Genomic DNA, 26,941 nt, shown 5'->3' on the forward strand with positions numbered 1-26,941 from the left:
TAATGGTGATGGTACGGTTTATTTGTAATTGAAATGTGATTGTTCACAAAGTTATTAATGTTTATAAAGAAACTACAAACATACACAATACACAATGTACACATTGAAGTGGGAATTAAAGTGTTGCTAGAACAACATTTTATTTTATTCAAGTGCATCTTGATACAAAAGGATATTTATTTAAAAAAATTAAATGTTTGGTAGATACTATGTCCACAATCAACACAATGTGTGCTGATGTCTCGTACATAAACCAGTCACTGCACACTGCTTTTCTGGCGATCACTCGTACCAACATCAATAATGAAATTAGTATGGCTTGGACCTGTCACGTCCACGGTCACTGTAACACATCAGAATGACAGTAATTTGTATAAAACAGTCACAATAAACACACACATATAACGTAACAATACATCATAATTAATAGGCCAAATAATGGGAAGTGAGGGCGAAATTTCTGTTTTCAACAATTTTTAAGGTGGAGACTTCACATTTTGTACAATTCATTCCATTCTTGCATTAAATCTTATTGTGATCACATGAATGGTTATTGGGTTATTAAAAAAAAGCGACACAAAATAAAGTAAAAGAACAAAATAATAATATATAGGCCCTAAATAAATTTTTAGTGTCCACTAAATACAGTATGTTTGACTTTAAATTTCGAACAAAAGTATTTAGTTTATAACAAAATGGTATTGTTTTTTGTCAACCATTGTATATAGAACATGTAATAAAAAACATAGTAATAATTTAGAAAAATCAATAATACTTATGTAAATAAATTTTAGTTTCCACTAAATGTGTTTCATTTTAATTTCGATAGTACTTAGTTTATAAAAAAAAAATGGTACTGTGTTTTGTCAACAACAGTATACAGTAGAACCTTTATTATCCGTGGTAATGAAGGGAGTGGACTGGACCGTTAATCGAAAAAGTCTTTCATAAATTAAGTGCACAATGCAGTTTCGTAATTTCTTCCATGGTCACGTGTTTTAACACATTAGGTAGTGGGTCAGAAGCTCATTAATTTAAATCTAATTGTTAATGACTGCTTTTTAAGGGTCAAGGAAATTCCCTATGATAGCTGTCTGTGGGAAGATAGGAAAGTATAGGTCTCATGTTATAGATTTGAGTAATTTATAGTCTTTATCCTTGTTTTCTTCTGTTAAACCTCGCACAGTTGTAACTCCAATCTCCAATTCTGATGTGAGATGAACAACACTTCCTCTTTTCCAAAACCACTCAATTACTTGCTCTTTTCTTCGATACTTAGCACAACATGTGTTCTTTTGGCACTTGTGGAAGATGTTTTGCAAAGAAGTTAGACAGGTCACTCAAACAGTACATCATACTGTGTCAGGGCAAAGGCTTGTAATAACACTCTCTAAAAAAAAAATACGTACTAATATAATGTACAGGACTAAATATTTTTTCTGCAGGGGGGGGGGGGGGAAGGAATGACAGACGAATAATCCACCAATCAGTTAATAGGGTGATAGATAATCGGGGTTCTACTGTATGCAGTAAAAATTTATGTTCCTAGCATCGAAATAAAATTGTAAGACCTTTTACACTTTGAAGAAAAGAGAGAAAAGAAAATTAACCAAAATTTCACCAGTTTCACACCTCCTCCCCAAGCAGTAGAGCAAAATGTTGTACTTATAAACAGAACAAAAAGTTACATTTCACTTGCACACCTAATGTTGGTTCACAATCCTCAGCCAAGGTGATAATGAATAGGATGAAGCCTTTTATCTGCAGTTAAAAGTTATTTATCTAGCAGAGAAATAACAATTAGCTCAAAATATTTAAGTAAACAGTGAGTAACTTACCCTCCACCTCTCATTGGACCACCACGTCCACGTCCTCCTCTGTCCATTCCTCCTCGAGAGAACCCTCGACCTCCCCTATCTCCACCCCCTCTACCTCGGAATCCTCCTCTGTCCATTCCACGACCACCACCACCACGTCCACCACGACCTTAAAATACAATATAATTACATACTTTCAACAGTTACTAAATCGTGTATATTAAAATCTTCACTAACAAGATCTAGTTTGAGACCGTAACAGGCCACTTGGCCTAATACTTGTTAGGAAGATGATGATGATGACTAACAAGATCTCAATATTAAACTGAACATCAACAAGAACAAACAATGTTAAGAGCTTTAAAATGTGCATTTTAAGTGGCTATGATTTGTCGAATTGAAACATAAAATTTAAAATGTGGCATTATAGACAAACTAGTTCTGTTCAGACAAAGTAATGATCGTAAAAACAGAATAATTCCTAACAGAGGTCACTCATATAATAAATACATAACTGACCTCTGACAATCACACGATAGTCCAAGACATGCCAATGGCAGCAATCAGAACAAGAGACCTATAAACAATTTTCTGGCCTATTTACCGACACAAAAACCTTAGAGTTGTGATACCAAATAACGAAAGAAGATTCTTAGTCTTTGGAAAAACATACCTGACTAAGGAATACTACTAATACTTACTGGCTTTTAAGGAACCTGGAGGTTCATTGCCGCCCTCACATAAGCCCGCTATCGGTCCCTATCCTGAGCAAGATTAATCCAGTCTCTACCATCATATCCCACCTCCCTCAAAGCCATTTTAATATTATCTTCCCACTTATGCCTCGGCCTCCCCTAAGGTCTTTTTCCCCGCCGGCCTCCCAACTAACACACTATATGCATTTCTGGATTCACCCATACGTGCTACATGTCCTGCCCATCTCAAACATCTGGATTTTATGTACCTAATTATGTCAGGTGAAGAATACAATGTGTGCAGCTCTGCATTGTGTAACTTTTTCCATTCTCCTGTAACTTCATCCCTCTTAGCCCCAAATATTTTCCTAAGAACCTTATTCAAACACCTTAATATCTGTTCCTCTCTCAAAGTGAGAGTCCAAGTTTCACAACCATACAGAACAACTGTTTTATAAATTCTAACTTTCAGATTTTTTGACAGAAGACTAGATGACAAAAGCTTCTCAACCGAACAATAACACGCATTTCCCATATTTATTCTGCATTTAATTTCCTCTAGAGTGTCATTTATATTTGTTACTGTTGCTCCAAGATATTTGAATTTTTCCACCTCTTCAAAAGATAAACCTCCAATTTTTATAGTTCCATTTCGTACAATATTCTGGTCACGAGACATAATCATATACTTAGTCTTTTCGGGATTTACTTCCTACCCTATCGCTTTACTTGCTTCAACTAGAATTTCCGCGTTTTCCCTAATCGTTTGTGGATTTTCTCCTAGCATATTCACGTCATCCGCATAGACAACCTGACTAAGGAAAGAGGAACCAAAGTGTTTCGAGCATATAGCAACTTCAAGGGAGCATTAAAATGAGTACCATTATTACGCATATAAATTCTTAAAATGTTGCATTTGTTTCCAGGTAAAATTATTATACACTTATCGAATTCAGGTCAGTGATATACAGGAAAAATCTGTACACAATCAGATGGAAAGACAGTAATTCCAAAAGCTATTTTCTTAGAATAAAGTTGTGCTGAAAATGCGAATTTAGTCCTAAGCAGATTTTTGGCAACACCAAAGTATTTTCATAAAAAAATTAAAACACTGCACAGAATTTGCACTTGATCAACTTACCAGGTTGCTCTCCACCTCCCATACCCTCAGGACGAGCCTGGTTACAGCGATTACATTCAGTCCTCCATGAGAAATTTGTGTTCCCACACTCTGGATTAGGACATTTCCAATCACCATCACGTCCAAAACCTAAATTAAATTGAAATTATTAAATTGTCGTAAGAACAAATGGACTCACACTTAAGAGACAAAATAAGTTAAATAATTATACCTTTTCCACCACTCTCTACCCGAACATTATCTCTTCCTCCACGTCCACCTCTATCCATACCACCACCGCCACCACGACCTCCACCTCGACCACCACGTCCACCAACGTAATTATTCTTATGTTGAGCCATTTGCACTTTGATGATGGATCCTTTGAAATCTTTTCCTAAGGGCAGAAATAAAAGATTAATATAAAACGTGTTCACAACATAATATATTATGTAATAGGACAATATAGTACAGATGATGCAAAGCTTTTGTATTTAAACACTAATTTTATTTCTAACTTCTCAGATTACTTCTAGGGGAGGGCAGGTAATTAGAGTAATTTTATGTAAGAACAGACAGATAGCAAGAATAGGAAAATGAAACCACAGAAGGAAGATTTATTTACACACTTTGCTGTTACAGAAGAACGATGCAACTGCAAAATTGGGGTGAATATTAAAAACACCTTTATGCTCGACCATGCCGAAATATAGTAATTGTACACCTAGTAGTAGTCCTTTAATGCACCACATTAAAGTACACCTATTCACTATAATTCAGTTGTTCAGCCAATGAGAAATCACCATTGTAGCATTATAAAACCGCAAGTATCGATTATTCTCGGATATGCAATCGAAAGACAACTAGCGAAACATCACGAAGGCTGAAAATCCAATACTGTCGCAGAAGGTTATGGTCTGTTACTATAATAATTAGCGTTAATTGTAAATAATATTCAAATAAATTCAATTTGTCATCTCGTTTTTCAATTCTCAATCAATTTCCAGGTTATATCAAGATTAATGTTCATGTTATTCTCTAGATTATATCAAGGTCAATGACATTCGTTCCTCAGAAAAAATCAATACTTTCGCGTCTGCGCACATCTCACAATTTAGAAGGTCAGTTCCGCTCCTCACTTAGATAACCATAACATGAATACTTATGAATAATTTCAAGTTAGAAATAGGGTCGAGCTCGTATGAAAATTATGAAACTCGCTTGTGCTCGTTTCATAAACAAACATACTCGCGTCTTAATTACTACCATTATAGGCTCGTTGCATAATGTACTATTATCTGACTAGTACTATTTAAAAGTAACCAAAATGTATAATATTTTACTTTATTTTCTATTGTTATATTTATTTTTCAAATATTTATTAATATACATATTTATATGTAAATAAGATTATTATTTTTTTCTGTTTCTCCTGAATAACATTCTATGTTACACTTACGTCGTTGCTCCTCTGTAACAGCGACTTGTACAATTTTTTTATTACAAATACACATTGGCAGTTGTACTACATATCATTGTTACATATAGTATAATTTCATCTACAACCCACCATCAAACCAATCTATTGCTGATCTTGCTGCATTGGCATCATCGTATGTAACAGTAGCTTCCCCCTTTGGTTTACCAGTTATCTTATCCTTGTACATCCAAATCTTTGGCTTCCCCGATCTTCTATCCATCTATAAATTGAAAATCATATTACAGAGATCTAAATTATTCTCTCCAAGGTGAAAATACTTTCCAGTCAGTTTAAAACTGAATATTGTTGTATAATATGCCATTAATTTCACATACTGTTGTAAGAGCAATTTCTGTGATAAAATGTAAGTGTATATATGTTTAGGTGCCTTTTTATTGTCAAAAAAATATTTTTAAGGTACATGTAATTTTACACTTCCTCTAGAAAGTCTGTACCAGGCATGAGAACGGAAATAGTTGGAAATTATTGATGTCTATGACTAGAAGTTCGACAGGATCACGATATGACTGCTGTATATGATTAAATTTACCAATACTTGCTTTTCCTTTCAGCTATACTAGACTAGAACAGAATCTCTTGTTATAAAACATCATCAGCAGGCAGTGCACCTTTGCTTCACTTGTCAACATCAGGTGTGGACAGAGGAGCAATGGCCAAATTCAGTTTTAAACTGATTGAGGATCTAAACAAATGCAATTTCACACAAACTATAATATGGGATACAAGGGTTAATAACATCATTAGCAAGAATAAACAGATCGTTAGAAGAACATTTATTGCACAAAACACTCTGAGATAAGTACTCAGGGGTATCCTTCAACATGGGAAATCCTCAAAATGAGGTGGGGGGGAGGGAGGAAAGACTACTACTCTCAAAAAAGAGATGTTTAAATGAGGTGTTATACTGAGTAATACTTCAAGCAGTGTTGGATTTTTTCATGGTTTACCTTAATAACACCAATGGCACCGAAGTGTTGCTGAATGTCATCCTCTGTTAATGCAGGTGACATTCCTGACACAAAAACAGTATCTTCTTGGGTAATCATGTCACCCCGATCCCCGTAACCTGTAAAACAGGCTTCGTATGAATCATACTGCATTAACAAATTGTCATTCCTAATGTAAATTACAGTATAATTTAATTTTAACACTTTAAGTATACTTAGTACTTCACTTCTACTGGGGAATATACAATTATAATGATTTTCTGCACATGCTCCGAAGTTCTGAACTTAAAAAATTTGTTCAATAATAACATCCTTGCCAAATAAATACCAAACTTGATTCTATGCTTTTTTTTTTTTATTAATTTCTTTTGTAAGACTACCTATCACATGCATTGCACATAAGTCTACAATATATGATTAAATTCACCAATACTTGCTCCACCAAAAGGCCATATTATAACCATAACAGAATGCATATATGAAAATGAACAACAGACGACGGCATGTTTATTAGATCATGTGTCTGTATACGCAACAAACCCCATGTCACTTGAAGCTCTGCACTTCTATTAGCTCTTCAATACCAGTTATGTCTTTGCATATACACGTCATTTGGTTATAATCAGTAACTTCACATTCTATTTGATAACCAATTTACTTCATGTCCAATCTTCTATTAATTATATTAAGCAGTTCATACATCTGTTAACTCTTTATTAAGATTGGTGGACATTACCGAACAGTTTCTCATCCATACGGCTTTCTTCACATGAGCATCACCAATGTCAGTAATGACTACTAAGGGGGAACGCCAGATTTATACCTCTGAAGTAGTCCACATCCCACTTGGGCTTAAATACTCAATAAGCAAGCAACACAGTGGAAGCAAAACTTGTATGTGCATTACGTAACATTCCAATACTCACTTTTCATCTCCAATACATGTACTCGTAGTCATGTCAACTACATTTCAATTTTGAATTGATTCAGAAGTTAGGGCTGTGCTGAAGTAATGTTGGAAAGAGTCAGGATTTCCAAATCAAGAACTATCCCAAAGCAAGATGCTTTACATTTACTATCCCTTTAATTTGAGTATTTTAAAGAAAAGCCAGGAGAAGTACTTTCTTCTAAACATCAGCACAACCCCAAAATATATATATGTATAATCATAATTAAAGTTACAGATTGCTGTACACAATGTGATATGAACACATATACCATGATTATCCCTTCTGGTTGGATTCAATCCATATTGTGCTACCCAGTAACCAATGATATTCTTGTGCTGATCACCACACACCATACAAATGTGCCAGTAGCCTATCGGCTCTGGTGTTTCAATCAACATGGGGTTGAATGTATGTATCAGACCCTACCGAAGTAAGAATGATAACCTCAAGCAAAACGTGAGTAATGATCACAATGGGCTTATGGTGGTAAATACGCTCGCACAAACAAGATCGTTGAACCAGATTGCTGATTAAAGGATATCATGGAAGGACTACATTCACATCTGACTTCTCAAATTAGTTCTTATTTTGTAATGTGACATTATCATCACCTGCATGAGACAAATATTAACATTTTTTAAAAATAATAATTTTTTTTTTTATTTATTGCAAGCAAAAAATTACATTACATGCATTAACAAAAGATAAACTGCACCTTATATGAAAGCTCAGTCTTGATTACGAACTAGAAGTCCACTTGTTAGTTTGAATGTAAAGGTGAAGCTTGAAAGTCTACAGTACAGTTCAGTAACTGAACATTTGTCCTATAAAACATATTAACTTTTACAAAAATAAAACCGGATACTTTTTTTTTAACTCAATAATGCAAGTGGTCAGATGTAAGGAGTCCTTTCATGTGGCCTGTTTTCACTAAAGCTTGATGACACAGCGATTCCATTTTGGAAGCAGAGAAAAATAATTTTAAATACTGTTACAATTTCTGCTTACTAATTACACTTCATAAGACTGCTAAAATTCGAGACAATCAATGCACTTTCCCATGTACAGTTATATGTAATAAAACAGCAATGCGTTAAATATACACAAAGAAATTAGGGATATTGAAATCACCCTTCAATAATTTCTCTCTATTAATCATGGAAGTACAATCATAGTGACAAATATTAATAACATAAAAGATACTTCAATTCAGACATTACTTTCAAAAAGAATAAATGAGCTCAAATATCGTGTATACTAAAGCCAGTTTTATATTTCTAAGCTACCAATATGGTGATTAAGCATGTGCCATTGAACTAGTGAAAACAAACCTCAATACTGTGTAGTTAACAGGAATCCAAAAAATTAAAACAAATAAGTGGCACCAGGTTTGTATCCTGGTGCGTTTACCTTTGTTAAAACCACCCCTGCCGCCACTGCTAAAACAGAAGCAATAACACTGAATCAGTACGTGGCGTGCATGTGTTCTCGCTCGTAGAGTGTGAGGTCTGATCCTGCTGGCTTAACGGCGAACCTGGGCCGACTGTAGTCACTGCTGCAACCACCTGGTTACAAACTTGCAGCTATCCAATGTAACAACTTGTCCTGTTGTCAAGTCTCACTCATGAATGGGGAATGGAGGAAAACTTCATTAAGTTGTCATTGCTCATAATGGGACAAACCCTCAAGAAATAGTAGATTTACATGAAAATCGAAGTACCTATACGTAATTTTCACACAATTACATGTATTCTACCCATTTCATAGCAGAAGTTAGTAAAAAACATACATTATATTATCAGGCAACAAGCACTTACAGTATTACCAGAAAAATTAGAAAACCTCAAAATTCTATGTGACTAAAAAATCAAGATCATATTAAAATTCCATAGGTAGTTATATTACAGGACACATTTCGACTGCAATATGTTTTAACAAGCCTACACAACCTTAAAAAGTTTAGTCAGTTCACATATTCAATGCTATCACAAACATAAAATACACAATCTTTGGGAAATTTTCCAGCAAACAATAAACAGTAAGTAGACTAAAAGACACTTATCATTAGACAGCTAGATAATGAATGTTAAAAATGCCACTAAGTGTTTACTGGAGTGAATGTTTGCAATATTTTTAGACCTGGTTAGAAGATTCCAAAAACTGATAATACACATCTGAGTTAAGACAGCAATTGTTCATGCTAATTCAATTATTTGACCTTCCAATAAGAATCGATTAATGTATTTATTAAAAACTATTGCAATTATTATGTATGATACAACTATTAAAATTATAATAATTATTTTTTTTTAGTTGGTTATTTAACGACGCTGTATCAACTACTAGGTTATTTAGCGTCGATGAGATTGGTGATAGCGAGATGATATTTGGTGAGATGAGGCCGAGGATTCGCCAGAGATTACCTTGTATTCACAGTACGGTTGGGGAAAACTTCGGAAAAAACCCAACCAGGTAATCAGCCCAAGCGGGGATCGAACCCGCTCCCGAACGCAACTTCAGACTGGCAGACAAGCGCCTTAACCGACTGAGCCACGCCAGTGGCTAATAATAATAATAATTATTAAGGCATGATCATGGAAGTAAGCATCACATAAACCTTGTGCTGACGCTTCTTAGTACAGTTAAGATCACTCAAAAGATACTGATACCTTTAACAGTCTTATCCGGCACAGACACATCAGACAGCATGCTCCAGTCCATGTGGTTAGGTCTCTACTGTCAGGTTTCAAAGTCTTGTTAACCAGGCTCAAACTCCCTCCAAATGCACACTACATCCACTCTAGTACACTTGATGGCATTCTTGGCTTTTAGTGTCCAGACTTTTTCTGTCTAGCTATTATGAACTGGCAGTGTGGTATCGCTCTGAATCTTCGAGGGCAGTCGGTGCAGTATGCACAATGACACAGTGAGTGCATCATCACCGTTTTAATTCTATTTGAAGAGAAGTACTGCGACATGGAAATTCCAAAATACCAACATCCAAGAATTCGGTCAGATGATAAAAAATAACGCAGTGCAATTCTGCATGCAGGAAAACGAAAGGTACTAGTAATTCCACTGAAAAAAGCAACAGAAAGAGCAGCCGCAGCTGCAGGGAAAAGTGTAAGAACAGTGGAAAATGTAGTGAACGACTATAGGAAAGCAGCAGAGAGTGGTCAGAGAGCTGTAACATTCATGATAGGTCAATTTTTTTATGTCTAAGGCTGCAGGTCTTATTGAAGGACCAGATAATGTTGACAGTGTTAATCTCAGAGTACTAAAAGAATGGCACACAATGCTATAAGAAGAATCACAAAGAAAGACAGAAAGAAGGCCTGTGATAAAGTATGTGAAATAAGAAATGAATACTGCTGAAGAGGGTATAATGAAACATGTTGAAAGTGTAATAATAAATATAGGTGTTGACGAATCGGAGAATGAATGCTAGTTTCGTAATATGGATGAAAACGCGCGAGATTTAACTGTTGTCATCGATAGCTGACGAGGTACAAAGTATCACCAAGGAAGGAGTGCAAGCTGTTCGACACGATTATGTAGAGTAAAAAATGTAAATTAATGTTTTTTATTCCTCCCTCACGCACAGAGTTAATTCAGTGCAGTGTTCCATTTATCATAGAACCGAAGCATACAATACTTCCTGTCCCATATCTCAAACAGGCGAATAGAAGCACACACAAACATACACAAGCACCCCCCATGTGATCGGCAATTGTAGTTTAATCGAGTAATATCTACGACTTTCGAATAATGTCTGACAACACTGCCTTTTAACTTCCTTTATTGTTAACTTACTGTCTAAAACAGTCAAGGTGAAATAATTTAAACCTTCATTGTACATGAACTGTAAATAATGATCAAACTCAAATGTTTGCAATGTTATTTGTTCGTTCACAAAGTGTGTATCCACCTTAAGAAGCAATATTTTGTCAAGCTGTGAAGAATTAATGAACAATACTATCATACAGTCACAAATACAACTGTCGTCCATTTCATTTTCATGATCAAAGAACCACAAAATGAGAGTCCATCTGCTGCAGAAATCTTAAGGAAAGTTTTGCAGGTATTCAAACCACAATTATACAAAAGTAAATGTACATGCGATGAAGTAAACACAAGAATTTAGAGGGAATCTGCAAACTAAAAATTCCACATACTACATTCCTAATAAAACACAAATTAGCTGCCTTAAATCAATAATTATTCCATTCTCCTCATACAAAGCATTAGAACATTAGTAGAAAAGAAGTCACTGAGATGGAACTTTTTAACTAATTAATTAATGTTAAGTTATAAATTGGATGATGTCAAAGTTAATTTTATACACTTCGCCATTATGTTAAGACCACATACGTCTTTGAAATTAAACAATGTTAATTGCAAACATCTTAATGTTTGAATCCACTTCCAGTACACAAAGCTTCTTGAACTTTTAAATTTCACTTTAATATTAAATGTTTAGTATGTGCCCCCAACTCGATTTCAAAGGAGCAGTAGAAAGTCAAAAGGACCGTAAATAATTTGTAATCCTACAGTATAAGAAACTACCGTGACAACAACTACGCTTATATTGCATACCCTATGAAATATGCCGATAATCAGTCAATTCGAGATAAAAACTTAACAGAATGTTCGAAAAATCGAGTTTCCATGCTAATACATGCTAAATAATCTCAAACCAAGCTGTGCACATGAACTGATTTGCAATCTAAATTTACAACCATGTTATGCTTTCTCATTAAATGTTAAATGAAATGTAATTTTAACATGTTACAGAAAAAAGTAAATTTATAAATCTTAAAAGTTCGATGCTATACTGTATTATAAGCCAGCATTGTAACATGTCAATCGATTATTGTATTTGAAGAAATAGCAGACTACGTTTTCATTACACTAAGAAGCTACCTAATATTTACATAGAAACATCTGCTGTTCAATGTTCTGTATTGCATATTAGAGAAAAATATTGATTCTACAGAACTTAGCGGCAGGTTACCTCTAATAGGTCAAATGGGCCTGTTCAAGATGCTGTTTTGTGATTGTCTCTAATTCTACATATATACGAAAAACTCTAACAAAGCTACAAACTAAACATTAAAAACATTTTGGAATGCAACAGTTGTACCATCCGAAGTAAAGCAATTGTATTTTCTTGCTGAACATTTTGTTGAAGATTCGAGGCACATCCATCTCATTTGATGTACTTCTTAAGGTGAGGGGAGGGGGACAGGTGAAATTCTGGCCATTTTCAATCAAAGATAGCACTTTCGCTTTTTGTAAAAAAATTATAATCATTTATGTTGAAAACATTTCAGTGGACTGCTGCACTTGGAAGCATAAAAATTCCGTCATATTTAAATGACACATTATCTTTATAAACTGTTCTCTCACACTTTTTTTCTCCAGCACATTTCGTTTAAAAATTTGATGATAGGAATATGACATTTTTACGCCAAGTTCTATTGTGGTTAAAAAAACGTAGAAGATATTTTCTCCATTTAAAGATATAAATTTAAAATTCTACATGCTTAGTTATTTCAGAGATGTTGCAAAAAAAAAAAAAAGTCATGGATGAAACTTAAATTTTATAAGGAGATATTTTGAAAATAAGCAAAATTTTACAAATAATATGATCACAATGAAACATATACAAGAATAATTATAGGAAGGAGATGAAGTGTCCAAAATATGAAGCCGCTACCTTAAAATAGCAGAAAGTAGAATTTCACTCATCAACCCCACCCCAAGCCATTTTCTAATTACTGTAATTTATTGAAGTATGCATATGTGTTGTTAGATTGTGCAAGGTAGACATTTTCGTTTAAAGTGTGATAAAACATTATGGAGTGAATCAAATTATGTATTTAAACAACTTAAAAGCTTATTTAGACGTTTGGATTTTGTTTGCTTACACAATAATTGAAGATTTTTTAAAACTCTCATCCTTCAGTGGCCTTCCCTTCCAATGCACTACTGAAGTTGCTTCTGGAAACTTGTCAACGGCACAAAAACATTAGCACCTTACCAAAGTGTTTAATTTGACACTGAATCCTGTTCTAGAGCTCTTGAATATCATGTAATCTATAGAACACAATACTGTTTCAAATACTTTTGCAGGCTTTGCAGAGGTTCTTCCCCAGATGCATCATCTTCTGGTGATTTCCATGGCCTTGGCATTCAACCTGATTTGACAGCTCCAGATTTTTTCTTATGGGGGCATTTCAAACAAATCGTGTTCTCCCATAGTTTGCATGACATTCAAGAGCTGAAGAACAAGATTAGATATGAAATCGAATACATTGGTCAGGAGATGTGTGTTGATGTCAGGACAAGTTTCCAGTAGTACTGCACTGCAAGTGGAGGTCACCTGCAGAATGATTTTTTTTTTTCAAAAATAACTTCAATTGTATAAACAAACAAGCCACATTTGTGGCTTAAGCGCTAGTGTGCTGGTCTTCCATCCAGGCAGCCCAGGTTCGATCTCCAGTAAGATCATGATTTTCAATCACAGTCACTGTGAAAGTCCAAATACATAAGCTGTTAGGTAGTTTAAAAACATATCTGATTCACTCCAAGAAGTTTTATTTTATCAGACCTCAAAAAATAGTTTGCTGAAAATACTCCACCTTACATGTTGTATGATCCATACATATGTCATCCTCAGATAATGAAGTGGTAGTTACACATGACTGGATACAGATGATTGGTAAATACTACTGGAAGATGACAAGTTAGTATTCTCATTGCATATGGTACATATATCACTACAAAAATTCTTGGAATTCTTAAATTTAGTAATGTAGAAAGGATATGCTTAATATTTTTTCCATATATATATCTACCAAGTTTGAAGGGGAAGAACGCCAAATAAAATGTATATGAGTGTCTCATAAATGTGGAATCCCTACCTGCCCACAAAAAGCATAGCTGCAGACAATGTAAATTCACACAGTTCACAGTTAACTCACAAAACAACATACGATAACCGAAGAGAATAAAATTCTTTGGGTTGTACCATTATGAGCAGAAGGAAACTCATACAGGGACGTCAGACAGGTAGGAAAGTCTCACAGTAAGTATGGATGATAGTCTTCGTCGATTCCTAATGTATCCTCAGTGACTGTACACTCCTAGGTGCCATTTTCACACAAGACTTGATTCACGGGTTTCAGGGATGGAAATTTTGCTGTCCCTTTCTCGTAAGGAATAGTTTATACAAAAAGAGGAACACTACTAAACCTTTCATTACCTCGTAAAAATTTATCAACAACCTCTTACATTTAAGGGCTAACCTTGATACCACAATACCAAAACCATTTTCACCATAACTTCTGTACCTTGTTTGGCCCTTTGTTTACAAAGGCCTTATAAAAAAAACTGAAATGTGTTTTGTCTTTCTGTTTATAATACCCATTTCACTTCTATATCACAAACACCAAACCACTTTTGTCAACTAACAGCTAGCAAGTTTCCCCCTTCATTATACTTTGTGTACAAAAGTATTTTTTGTTAGTAACAATGCTTGCATGAATTATTAATAATGGCCCTCCATCACATTCTCAGACCAAGACACTCTTGCAATTTTAAACTGATAATGTACTCATCTCGATGAACGTATGTAACAACTGTTATGTAAACACATTTTGTCACATGTCAAATATATAATACACTACTCTTTTTATGAGAACCTGTTGAGATTTAAGAAAAAACCATTTTCATTAATGGTAGCACAACTTCATTAGCATGAAACAAATTTATCACATTTAAAGTAATCAATTCAAAACTCTTGCTTATGATACACGTTAATGGAAGTAAAGACTACAAACCAGGAGAATATTTTTGTAAGTAATTGAAAATTTTTCTATACATATTTAGCATTTATTAATGATTACCAAGTCACCATTACTTCAACAAGGAAGTAACGTTTTCAAGTGAGAGTTACACAGAAAAACTTATGTTTTCAATCCCGCACTTCCTGTCTTCAAACCAGAACTCACCTGAGAATAAAACTAAGAATCTGATCCTTCTCTCAGCCTACACATTAGCATTTTCATTGTCGATGCACTTACATTCCCCTTTCCTTTTACTTTTGAAGCTTACCCTACAAATTATATTTATGCATCATTACCAAAAAATAGAGCACATATGAAAAACCTGCAACACAATCATCTGTATGGCAGCAGCTGCTCATGGGGCATCTACAAATCTCAAGTATGTAAAATTTACGCAGACAATTTGTACGTAACTACCACACCCACATGTCGATATTAAGGATCACACTCATACAACAGACAAGATATCCAAATAAGATATCTACATAAAACATGAGTCATATATATTTTACTACCAACTTTTAAAAACATTCTCCCAGTTGCGCGTGTCAATTATCTTTTCTTTAGAACTTATAACCCTTAGTATAAAAAACAGAGATCAAAACAACTCCCAATTCACTTATCTTTTGTTTAGAACTTATAACCCATAGTATAAAAAACAGAAATCAAAAGAACTGACAATTAACTTATCTTTTGTTTAAAGCTTATAACCCATAGTATAAGAAAAAGATATCAAAAGAACTGTCAATTTATCTTTCATCATAAGATTTATAACATCAAAATAATTAACTGAATTCCCACATTTATTTCCAAATAATGTTATAAGAAAATAAAATAAAAACTCACCCATAGCCACCACCTCTACCTCCACCAGAGCCACTATTACCATAACCTCCTCCAGAATGACCTGTGGAAATGAAATATTTAAGTAGTAATTCGGAATCCTAAAGGAAAGTACAATTACATCACGACATTTTCAACAATAACGGTTACAGTGGTCAAGTTAGACAGGTGGTGATTTCTATATACAAACGTGAATTTTCCGGTTCCATAAATATGTGGACAAATAAGACAGGAGAGGGTCATGTTACAGAGGTGGTCAACATGCATGGACACACAACTCAATTCAGCTACAATTAAGTTAAATCATTATCAGCAAGATTCAGGTTGCAAACGTATTGTACTGGCAAATCCACTTACAGTATTATTATTATTATTATTATTAAATCTCCAAAATGACAACTCTACTGTTGTTTTCTAATGCCAGGCATTTGACAATAAAGTCATTTGACCTCTTGCACTCCAATATTTTTCAAAGATATTATCATGACCAGCCACTGAAGCACAGATTTTGAGGTGTTCCGAATCCATACAACTCTACTGTGCAATGTTATGTTTAGGGGCAATGCTATGTTATCAAATCTAACAAAATTTGATAACGCAATCTCAAAGGAAAAAATGGAACTCTCTGCATAATCCACAGTTAATTCCCGATTTACCACGATCGTCTGTAGCTGCATTTAGATTGGCAACAGGCCATGACTGTTTGGCCAAACACCTGCATAGAATTGGAATATCAGTCCCCTAATTGCCCTTTGTGCAATTCAAACCAAGCAATGGATTCGGAACACCTCAAAATTTGTGCTTCATTGGCTGACCATGATAATATCTTTGAAAAATATTGGAGTGCAAGACGTCAAATGACTTTATTGTCAAACGCCTGGCATTAGAAAACAACATGATGTTATGAAATCTTTCTAGGCTACAGTCAAAATAGAAATGAAGAATCTGTAATTGTTGCAGTATTGTAGGATGGTCCCTTCCAAAGAGAACATACTAAATAGTGATGCCTTAAGCTGGTCATAATGAAGCAGATTGCTTTGCACAGCAGCAATGATGGTAAGCCTTACATATGACAAATGTAGGCCCAATTGTATAAAACTCTCTGACTAAAGATCAACTTTGATCGAAGATCGAAAAGTAAACAGAGTTCAGACACTTCTTCTATTGTATAAAACTTTTCTGCGATCAAATTACCTTGGTTCAAATGCAATCTAAGTTCATGTGAAAAGGATTTGGCAACATCACATACACAGGTGAAATACGTGACGCGCGGATCATGTTATACAGATTTGTTCAGTGTTGCCAATCTAGCGATTTTAACTCTTTTTCAACAACAATTTCTTTTAACTTTTATATTGCTTAAATAGGGATTTAGTGACCTTTTTAGCACCCCATAGTGACAAAATTTAATCTTTCTTTGTTGATAATGAGAAATCTAGCGACTTTACAACTACTTTTTCGCGACTTTCCGTATTACACTCTGTTGGAGACACTGGTTTTTTTTGCAATGTAAATAATGGCGGACAATAAGAAGAAGGTTGACTGTTCTCCAAGTTGTTATGTTATGGTGTTTGATACTGCTAAACATAATAAAGCTTTATAAAACGACAATTTTCGTTTAGTAATACAGTTAATTGAACATTTATGAATGTACCTATCATATCTATTAATAATTAATGGTTGTTATAAACATAATATAATTATAGGTTATGTTATTTGATACTGCTGAACACGATAGAGCCTTATAAAATATAAGAATGTTTGTGTATTAAGGCAAGAAATTGAAAGAAATATATATATAAATGTACCTAACATATCTATTAATATTAATAATAATGGATATTTTATTTACACAATCTGTCACTCGTATATTTCAAACAGAAAAGAAATAACTGAACTTGGATCATCTAACTTAATCGGAGAAATTTCTTCAGTCAAAGTTGACTTTAGTTTGAGACAAATTAATCTCAGATTAGACTTTATACAACACAAAATTCCAAGTTCAGCTGAAACAAGGATCAATTTAACCTCTGATCTAAGATTAAATGGTTTATACAATCAGGCCTTAGCGACGTATTTAATGGTTCAATATTTCATGAAGAGTCGGTTTTGGAAGCAATGAAATACGGTTTCTGTTCATTTCTATGGATATCACATATGGCTAAGATGTGTGTTACATATCAGAGATGAGTGGTTTATGATAAAGTCTATTAAAATGATAACATTAAAAAATATAACGAATTCATATGGTCCTCAATTTGATACACCTTTGTATTTCAAATTTACACAGAACTCTGATGTTAAAGAAAAATGGATTAAAGCCAGACAACAACAAAATTGGAAGCCGAGTCTTTACTATGTCTTCAACATACTTTACATCTAAGCCCAACATCAACTGCACTGCCTTTGTTTGTGTCCACAGGAAAAGCGGACATTTCTTTTTGCTGTCACTAATGGCAATAAAGACACGAATGCTATATGAATGTATTGTGTCACCACAGCGTGACCAGCCAAAGTGGTGTGCAACTGGAAAATGGGTCACAGTCCTGCCATCTATCAGCAATATGGAGAGTAGTTCTGCATAATTACTCAGTAATTTATCCACATGAATTGAATACTAAAATATGAATTTCTAACCTGTTAGACTTATGTTTGTTTTTCATATTACACATGTTGGTTTCATTAAGAGGATAATTTACCCCATTTACCCAAATATAAGACGAGGATTTTTTACCCCTTCCAATTTTTGCATTTGAAAAATGGGGGGTCATCTTAAATTCGCGTATTAAGAAAACTACACAAGTTGCCTAATTTTTTATGGTGTATATATTAAATAACGCTGCAGGTGTAGTTGTTTCTCCTGTAGTCTGCTAGTTCACAATAGTATTGATTTGCGTAGTATATGACAAAAAAAAACTATTCCAAATGTTTATGTACAGTAGTGGCAAAAAAAAAACCCGGACCGATCCTTGTAGCTGATTTCAGAGCCTTGTTCACTCAGAGCACGATAGACTGGTAACTAAGACTTTCGTGGTTTGAATCCTGCCTGGGAAGGAAACTTTTTTTGTTCCTTATTCAAATTTATTCCCAATACTTTTCGATTGCAGCGATTACTTAATTAACTTATTATTCCCAGAACATGAATTTTACCAGCAATCGAGAAGTATTGGGAATAAATTTGAATAATGAACAAAATAAGTTTCCTTCCCAGGCAGGATTCGAACCACGAAAGTCTTAGTTACCAGTCTATCGTGTTCTGGAGTGAACAAGGCTCTGAAATCAGCTACAAGGGTTGGTCCAGTTTTTTTGCCACTACTGTACAATATTTAAAATTCGACCCTATAACGCCATTTAGTTCGTGCACGTAGTTTTTTTTTTAAATGGTCTTATGGCGATACAAATATCATTTCAGCAAGGGGATCTATTTATTTTACAGAAGTAAATAAACTTGAAATTGTATATGTTTTAGAACTATAGTTAATAATGAATTGTCTGTCAATACATTAACAAAAATACCTTAAAAATTAAATCCCACGGAAGCCATCAGAGAACTAGAGGTCACCTTATTCAGTTAAATATGTTACGTTCATACTGGAAATAATTCTGTGCAGGATTAGCAAGTTCTAGTGCAGACTTCATTCAAAAAGAGAGATAACATAACTTTGTTTTAAGTGTCATAAAATATTTGAGTCTAGTTTTTCTTCTTAAAAGAAAAGACTTCTACATTTAAAGGTACTTATCCATGATGCAACTTAATTTGCTTGCAATGTTGAGCTGAGCAACCAAAGTTTACTTGCACAATGTAAATCGTACAATTTGAAAATACTACACATTTGGTGAATGGGGTAAGTCTGATCAAGATCAATGTTGTTTTATCTTCAACAATATGTGTTACATCTAGTGTGACATTTTTAGTATTTGCAATAATATGACAGAGAAAGCACAATTAACATGAGTCATCACAAACATGGACGACATTAAGATATATGAAGAGTCCACTGCAAGAATGATGGATGTCACTTTCTTGACGAAAATGAACCAAGACTGTCAATGCATAGCTTAAGACATATAGAATGTGCATAGAGAGTTATATGGCATTAACACTGATAGTCATTGTCCAGTAATGATCGGAAAATCACAATTAAGCTTTGAGCGCTAAGGATTTCAAACTTTCAATCGCTTCTCCTGAAAAATGTATTCCAAATGACATCCATCATTCTTGCAGTGGACTCTTCATATGGATCATATGAGGAGACAAAGAGGAAGGCAGAAAATAGGAAAGACTGGAGAATGCTGGGTTTGCAGTGAAAAGCCTGCCCTTGACCAGAACACTATGAATGAATGAATTACAAATATATTGTTGAGATTAACTAGAGAACATATTAAACAACATACACAAGTTCAGGTCACAGTTCACAGACATAACAAACTGAAAATCCACAAAATTCAAAACAGCACAAAAAAACAGATGTAGAACTAAATAGGAGTTCTTCGGTGTCTAACATATAAAGCTCATATAATGCATTGCTTTCCTTTCAAAATTTCATAAATTAGGCCTGAGGGTTTTCATCGACTATTACACTCTTACTACGTCATACTACTTTTGACCAATAAAACAGTACGAAAGGATGTATTTCAACCAATCATGGCTGCTTATCGCACAATTTTATCGCGTCCCTAGCATTTGTTTCTTTGTTTGCCAACATTTGAAACTGCGCTGGTCTGGACGTCAAAAATATATATAAAATTACAAACCACTCCAGTCGATGCACAGCAGTTTCAAATATGACTCGCATTGGTATTCAAGAACAAGAATTAATAAAAATCACTGATCATACCTATGCATCTTCCGAAATCCGATTTACAAATAAATGAAGAGCACCATTCGGAAATCCTGAATAAGTTGAATACACCATGTAGGCCTAAATCAACGAGTTCCACTTCTATTATGCACACGTCCAATATAACATCAATTGAACCACCAACCACATTCAAATTTGAAAACTGTACATTCAATAATTATTCCTTTTAAAATTATTCATGTTTATTTTTTATGTCATCGTCGTTACTTAAAACAGAGATTGTTTAATTTTAAGATTTATTGCATAGTAATCATTAGTGTGTCTGTATAAAGACACTACTGCCATCTAGCATGCATCTAGCGTAATATTTGTAATGTTGAGATGGTACAATAATACATTTGAAGAGAGTTGTATTTTCGTAAGTCAATTAATATTTTATTGTATTGGAGTACTTCGTTACTTCTAATCTTTATATACTTTCTTCTAATCGTGTAATAGTCAATTAAATCCCACTCGAGTTTTGATTTTCTCTAGATAAATCTGCTCGTGTTCCACTCGCAGATTATCGATAAAATCAAAACGTCTAGTGAGATTACTGTTGAAAAATCCATATCGACACTTGTGGCGGACAAACGTCACAGTTGGAGGTTATTTCTAGGTTCTCCCATTTCCCCATATTAAGCATCTACGTCATATTGTTAACTCCATTCCATCATCATTCCACAAATGTGCCTAGATTGAGGGTTAGTGCAATAGATCTTGAAAAATCGTAGTGGTGGTTGTAGTGCCCACTCCCGAAATTCATTCAATTTAATTCTCTGGGCTCAAATTCCAGAAAGTCCATAACGAATATGTAGTGTAGCTACAAATTACATGAGTAATCTTGTTCCCTCTACTACTACAGTCTATACAAAATTAGAAAGGTATTGACAGTTCAGAGGCTTTAAGGAATCACTATGATACTCACTCAAACCAGCCAACCAGAGTCCATGGCGTCAGGTCAGCATTGCCAACTCTCACAGCAAGCACATGGTAGCCAGCTGTTTTGTTCGAAAGAGTGTAATCTTTGTTACTGTGTCCCAGAAAGTATTGGTGTATAAGTGTTCTGTCATGGCTATTGTTTTCGTAGTTATTCCAGCGGCATGTGCATTTATATTACGGGCTGCATTAAAAAAAATACAAATTTCGCTACGAGATGCAGAATCTTCCATGGCGGTGTTTCTTCTCTGCACATTATCGTAAAGAATTTAGGTTTTAAATATAAAGTACATGGCGGCAAGACGTTTATGGAAAGGACAGACACTGTCTTTGTTACTCATCATTCTGTAAAACAAATTTTTACTTAAGCATACCTCGGAAAATCAATAAGCTGAGAGAATTTTTAAAATCCCTGTCCATATTTTTTTTTGAGTACCTTAATTCCATTTAGCGATATGATTGCGAAGGGATTAATTTATTACCCACCTTGTAGAATCATCTGAAATAGGATCACTATCCTCGTTCACCTTATTTTAAGCCATGGGAATAAAATGAAATAGGCCTAATTGATTTCACGTCATTATTACTGGTACTAATATCTCAAACACCTGGCTCAGATAAACCACACACACTATTTTGTTCCACATTATTATTATACATATTATTATAATATTGGTTTCTTGGTAAAAGTGACCAAGTCCAAAATGCAAAATTGTTGGGAAAAGGCATTTAAAGGTTCAATGATTCATCCAAAGATAATTGTACTTCTTTAGATGTTAGTAGTAAGTTATTTTAAAGGTAAATATACTATATTATTAGTTTTTAATATAAAATTATGTCTTAAATTTTCATAACGTTTGGAAGCCTTGGAATGTGACTCGGTTACTTTTACCAAGAGTCAAAAGAGTCCGTATGATACAAATTTACGAGTCTGCATCAGCTGCTCAGTTCCAACACAGCAGGCAGACTGTGTAATCAGCTACACCGCACAACTTCACAACGTCGCTCCCTTCCCGCGTAAGAGAGAACTGTCAATATCTTACTGGTTTTGTATAGACGTATACAGTACATTCGACATTTAAGCCTGTAAAATGATCTACAGCTCTGAATGTTTGGGCTAATGTAGTGTCTGTCGAGGTAAAGAAATGTGATTTCAGTACTTCAAAAGAAAAAGAAAAGACTGGTTTTCATAAAGATCAGAGTTCCTAGTATCTTGTGTGTTCAAACGCATGTTACTCGCAATGACTGGTTCACTGCAAAGCAACTTAAACCACACTCTCAAACTGGCTGATATAGAACCCATACATACCTCCATATCCTTGATTTCCATAACCACCTTGCTGTCCTCCATAACCACCAGACTGCTGTCCATATCCACCTCCAGAACCTTGCTGATTATAGCTTGAATAGTGACCACCACCACCTCCACTGCCACCACCACCACCGCCACCACCACCCCCACTGCTCTGGTCACCATAAGGAGGTGGCTGAGTAGGGTAGTTAGACTGATAGCCTCCTTGATGGTGAGGCTGCTGTTGCTGTGGTGGAGGAGGCTGCTGTTGTCCTGATCCATATCCAGATGAATGATCATAAGACGGGTAACTGCCTCCTAATAGTAAAAATACATATTAATAATTGCTGCATATAAACCCTATATTGAGGTGTATACAGATTAGCCTAAAAAAAATTATACACTGTTCGTTCATCAATCACTTTGAAACAAATTTAGATAAAATTGTCATTTTCGGGGAAATTGTAGTTTAATGTTATTAGTTGGCAGTGACAAGATGAACGCGTAGGTGTAGTGTAAAAACAAAATGGTGGATGCAAGGTTGTCGTTTGAACAAAAGAAGGTGATTTTGAAGTGTTATTTTAAGTTTGAAAACATTAGCAAGGTACAACGATAATGGCATAACGAGTATCAAACAATGCCTTCAAGATGTCTAACAACTGCATGTATTCAGTACAAATTCGAAGCCAATGGTACTGTTAACAATGTGCATAAAGGACATTCTGGGTGGTCTGGAACAGCAACAACTGCAGCCACTTCCTCAGCAGTGTTACAACATTTACATGGTCACTACAAAGTTTGTGAAACAGTGTGCACGTGAAACCGGAGTCAGCGAATTTTGAAGACTGCAAAGTGGAAGGTGTACATTCCAAGACCACTGCATGGAATGAATGATGACCCAGATCAGCGAATTGAATACTGCGAGTGGTTTGAAAACATGGTGCCCGAGGATGGGGAGTTTGCAGAGAACATTGTCTGGTCTGATGAGGCACAATTCAAACTGAATGGTATTGTAAACCGCCACAATTGCGTGTACTGGACCCCCCCGAAAATCCTCACATCCAACATGACAAAGCCATCAATTTACTGGGAATTAATTTGTGGTATGGTTTGTCCTCCAGGTTTGATTGGGCCGTTCTTTGAAGGCACAGTTACCGGTATGGTATATCTCGAGATGCTTCAGACAACAATTGTACCAGTCATCTGAGAGCTGTATGGAGAAGAGGGATTTTATCTGCAACAAGATGAAGCCCCAACCCACTACCACCAAGATGTCAAGATGTATCTGGATGAAACTCTACCCAGACGATGGATAGGTCAAAGAGGTGCTGTCGAGTACCCAGCACGGTCTCCAGACCTAACACCAATTTCTACCTATGGGAGACCCTAAAGGATGTTGTTTATCAGGAAATGCCAGCTACACTGAATGCGCTATGAAAACAAATCGAAGTTTAATGTCATGTGCAGCTATCAAACTGGACACATTACAGAACTTAGTTCGTGGAGCAGTTCAGAGGCATTGACAATATTTGGATGCTGATGGTGGTCACTTCGAACACCTACATTAAGCCACAATTTCCCCAAAAACGAGCATTTTATCTAAATCTGTTCCAAAATTATTGATGAACAAGCAGTGTATACATTTTTTGGGTCTATTCTGTATATACCACTAGAAGACAGCCATTTCCTGAAAAGTTCCTCTTAATTCAATCAACTTTCGAATGTGACAGACTATTTGTAGTTCACAAAAGACAAATCTGAAGTTTACAAAGATACATACAGTGCCTTTTTTTTTTTAACTACGCAACCTAAAAGCAGGTTGCATAGCAGTGGAAATCTTCACTCTGTACACTGAATATGAAGGATAACCTTTACTAATACAGAATCCCCTATTAGTCAACCATGCTAGACATATGCCGATAGAACACTCGGCAGAAAGCAAATGCAGATTCTGCAAGAGGAAACCACTTGATGAAAATGTACAAACAGAAAATTCATTAGAATAAATTCACTCCTATCTTTACAGAGTCTAAAAATTGCCTTCCATCACAGTCCAGACATAATAAAATGGCACCTCTTGAAGTAAGTTCTAGGATGCTCATTCAATTTCAGCTGGTGTAATCCTATCATAGCCCAAATATCTTTTAAATATAGGTGCTCACTTACCACAACAGATTCGTTCTGTACATTCGGATTTTTATTCTTTGCACTATTTTAAATTGAGGATCACCCACGTGGCTATATCGTCTCTGTCCACATGACCAGACTCCATTCAGAGAAAAAGACCTTCCCATACAGGCCAAAATCGAAACAAAGGAAATCATGGCAATATATATAGATTACAAGGACTCCAGTCGCTGTAATATTGAAGGCATAAATGAAATGGAAGGTGCAAAGCTTGTTTTTCTTTCCCTCTCTCTTCCAAGGCAGTTAAAAATAAATCCTCCTCAGAGCGACTCATTTTATTTCCAGGTTTAGTCCAGAACATTCAGTATACTGACAATTATATCTTAAAATATTAAAACGAGCAGATTTGTCTGTATTTGTCGAACGCGCATCATCATGCTTACGAAAAGGCATAGTGCCAATAATTTATTTTGTGTGCACAAGGTTGGAATTTTGAAGAGGGAAAGAAAGGGATCCGTGTTCTGAAATTTATCCAAAAACCGAACAAATTCAATTCAATAACAATTAGGTACATTACGGAAGGGATTCGTTTTCTGAAATTTATCCTAAACCCGAACAAATTCAAATCAATCTGACAGTTCTGTCAAGTTATTCTTGAAGTCTTGCAGTTCTGGCTCCTTCTCCCTTTTTCTGTGACACTACTACGTATTAATGCATCTAAAATACTGTGAAAAACAGACTTCGTTCCTGAAGGTCAAGAACAAGTAGGAGTAATCTTGACCTTTACTACAAATAATTATGGCGGCCGATAAATCGCTATGGCGTTGCATTATTTGGTCCACGGAAAAAAAAAAAGCCAAAAAGGTTCATCGGCCGCCATAATACTCGTAATAAAGGTGAATTTTACCCAAGTACATACTATAAACAAGAATCCATACAACCTTGCTGGGAGTACGACGTCTGGTCACCAGTGGCTCCGTAGTTTCCATAGCTTTGCTGTTGCCCCCACGAACCTTGCTGATTATATCCACTTTGGTCGTAACTTTGTGTGGAAGGATAACTGGGTGTTGCAGCAGATGCAGCGCCGGTGGCACCTGCAGCTGGAGCCGGCTGCGAGTAGCCCGGGTAGCTGCCGTACGCAGTACTACCGGAATTGTAATTTCCGTATTCTGCAGAAGGAATGGTGGACATTATATATATATCTACTACGCCACATCATCCTACTGCCAAAAATGAAAATAATTCTGGTACACAATTGTATTATTTAAACATAAAATACTCAGCCAAATTTTTTTAATAATTCCATACACAAAACCGGCTTTAACATTACCAATATTCATCTCATATCAAGTATTTTTGCGATTAAAAAACGAAGCACTTGAACAAATTGCAAATGCCGGTTACCAACAAAGAATTCAAAACAGAACTCAAATTTAAACTTCACTTTAAAAATACTTTATAATAAATTCAGGATGCCACAATTCATTGCAGGAATGAAAAGATATAACTTGATAGAAGTTATACTTACGATTATCCCCCATTTTCTTTCAGAGCGTCCTTCCTTGTTGATGCTAGGCGGGATTCCAAAGGCTCTAATACCGGAAGCAGAGGAAATAATATAGGAGTTGATGAGCAATGTCACAGATCACAGATGTTATAGTCACACCAGAGAACACCAAACCAAATACACAGTCATGAAGCTCAATACGTTGGGAATTGTTCGGAATATGCATCCATCGACCCACCCCCCTCCTGAGAGAATAAAAAGAATGGTGTTAATTTTCCCAAAAGAACACGATAACGAAAGTACATTTTGTCGTCTGCTAGGGAAGGAGGCGAAAGTAGCGAACCTAGTGGTTAGCATCGGTCGATGGATGCATATTCCCAACGTATTGAGCGGATATTTCAAACGCTACATACATAATTTGTAAATATCAAAGTGATATTGAGAAAAAACTTCCTATAGGGTTAAATTGCAAGGCAAAGAATTGTAATTATGGAGTTATTACTCGAATTTTTT

The 26,941-nt window shown here is 35.2% G+C and overlaps 1 protein-coding gene across 3 annotated transcripts; it reads right to left on the minus strand.

Annotated features, from left to right (window-relative positions):
• Positions 1-26,606, minus strand: LOC138693452 (RNA-binding protein cabeza-like). Of its 3 annotated transcripts, none has more exons than XM_069817426.1 (11): positions 26,450-26,606; positions 25,863-26,090; positions 22,813-23,067; positions 15,727-15,787; positions 8,441-8,469; positions 6,081-6,199; positions 5,203-5,332; positions 3,865-4,029; positions 3,654-3,782; positions 1,839-1,986; positions 1-343 (listed from the first exon to the last, which is right to left on the minus strand). In XM_069817426.1, exons 1-11 carry the CDS (start codon positions 26,460-26,462, stop codon positions 310-312), a joined length of 1,311 nt encoding a protein of 436 aa, XP_069673527.1. In that variant the 5' UTR covers positions 26,463-26,606; the 3' UTR covers positions 1-309. The 3 variants fall into 3 exon arrangements, with proteins under 3 accessions (XP_069673527.1, XP_069673526.1, XP_069673525.1); XM_069817425.1 differs by having other exon boundaries at positions 8,441-8,466; positions 22,813-23,112; XM_069817424.1 differs by having other exon boundaries at positions 22,813-23,112; positions 26,450-26,605.
• Positions 26,607-26,941: the final 335 nt, after the last annotated feature.

This window comes from Periplaneta americana, chromosome 17, assembly GCF_040183065.1.
Source record: "Periplaneta americana isolate PAMFEO1 chromosome 17, P.americana_PAMFEO1_priV1, whole genome shotgun sequence".
NCBI classification, from domain to species: Eukaryota; Metazoa; Arthropoda; class Insecta; order Blattodea; family Blattidae; genus Periplaneta; species Periplaneta americana.

Bases quoted from the DNA above. Each gene is read 5' to 3' on its own strand.
- LOC138693452 (XM_069817424.1), bottom strand. The intron at 23,113-25,862 runs GTTGTATGGATT...TTTTACTATTAG, and splicing joins GACGTCGTACTCCCAGCAAG to GAGGCAGTTACCCGTCTTAT. The intron at 8,470-15,726 runs GTGAGTTTTTAT...CTTCTGTTTTAG, and splicing joins GGTAGAGGTGGTGGCTATGG to CAGTGGCGGCAGGGGTGGTT.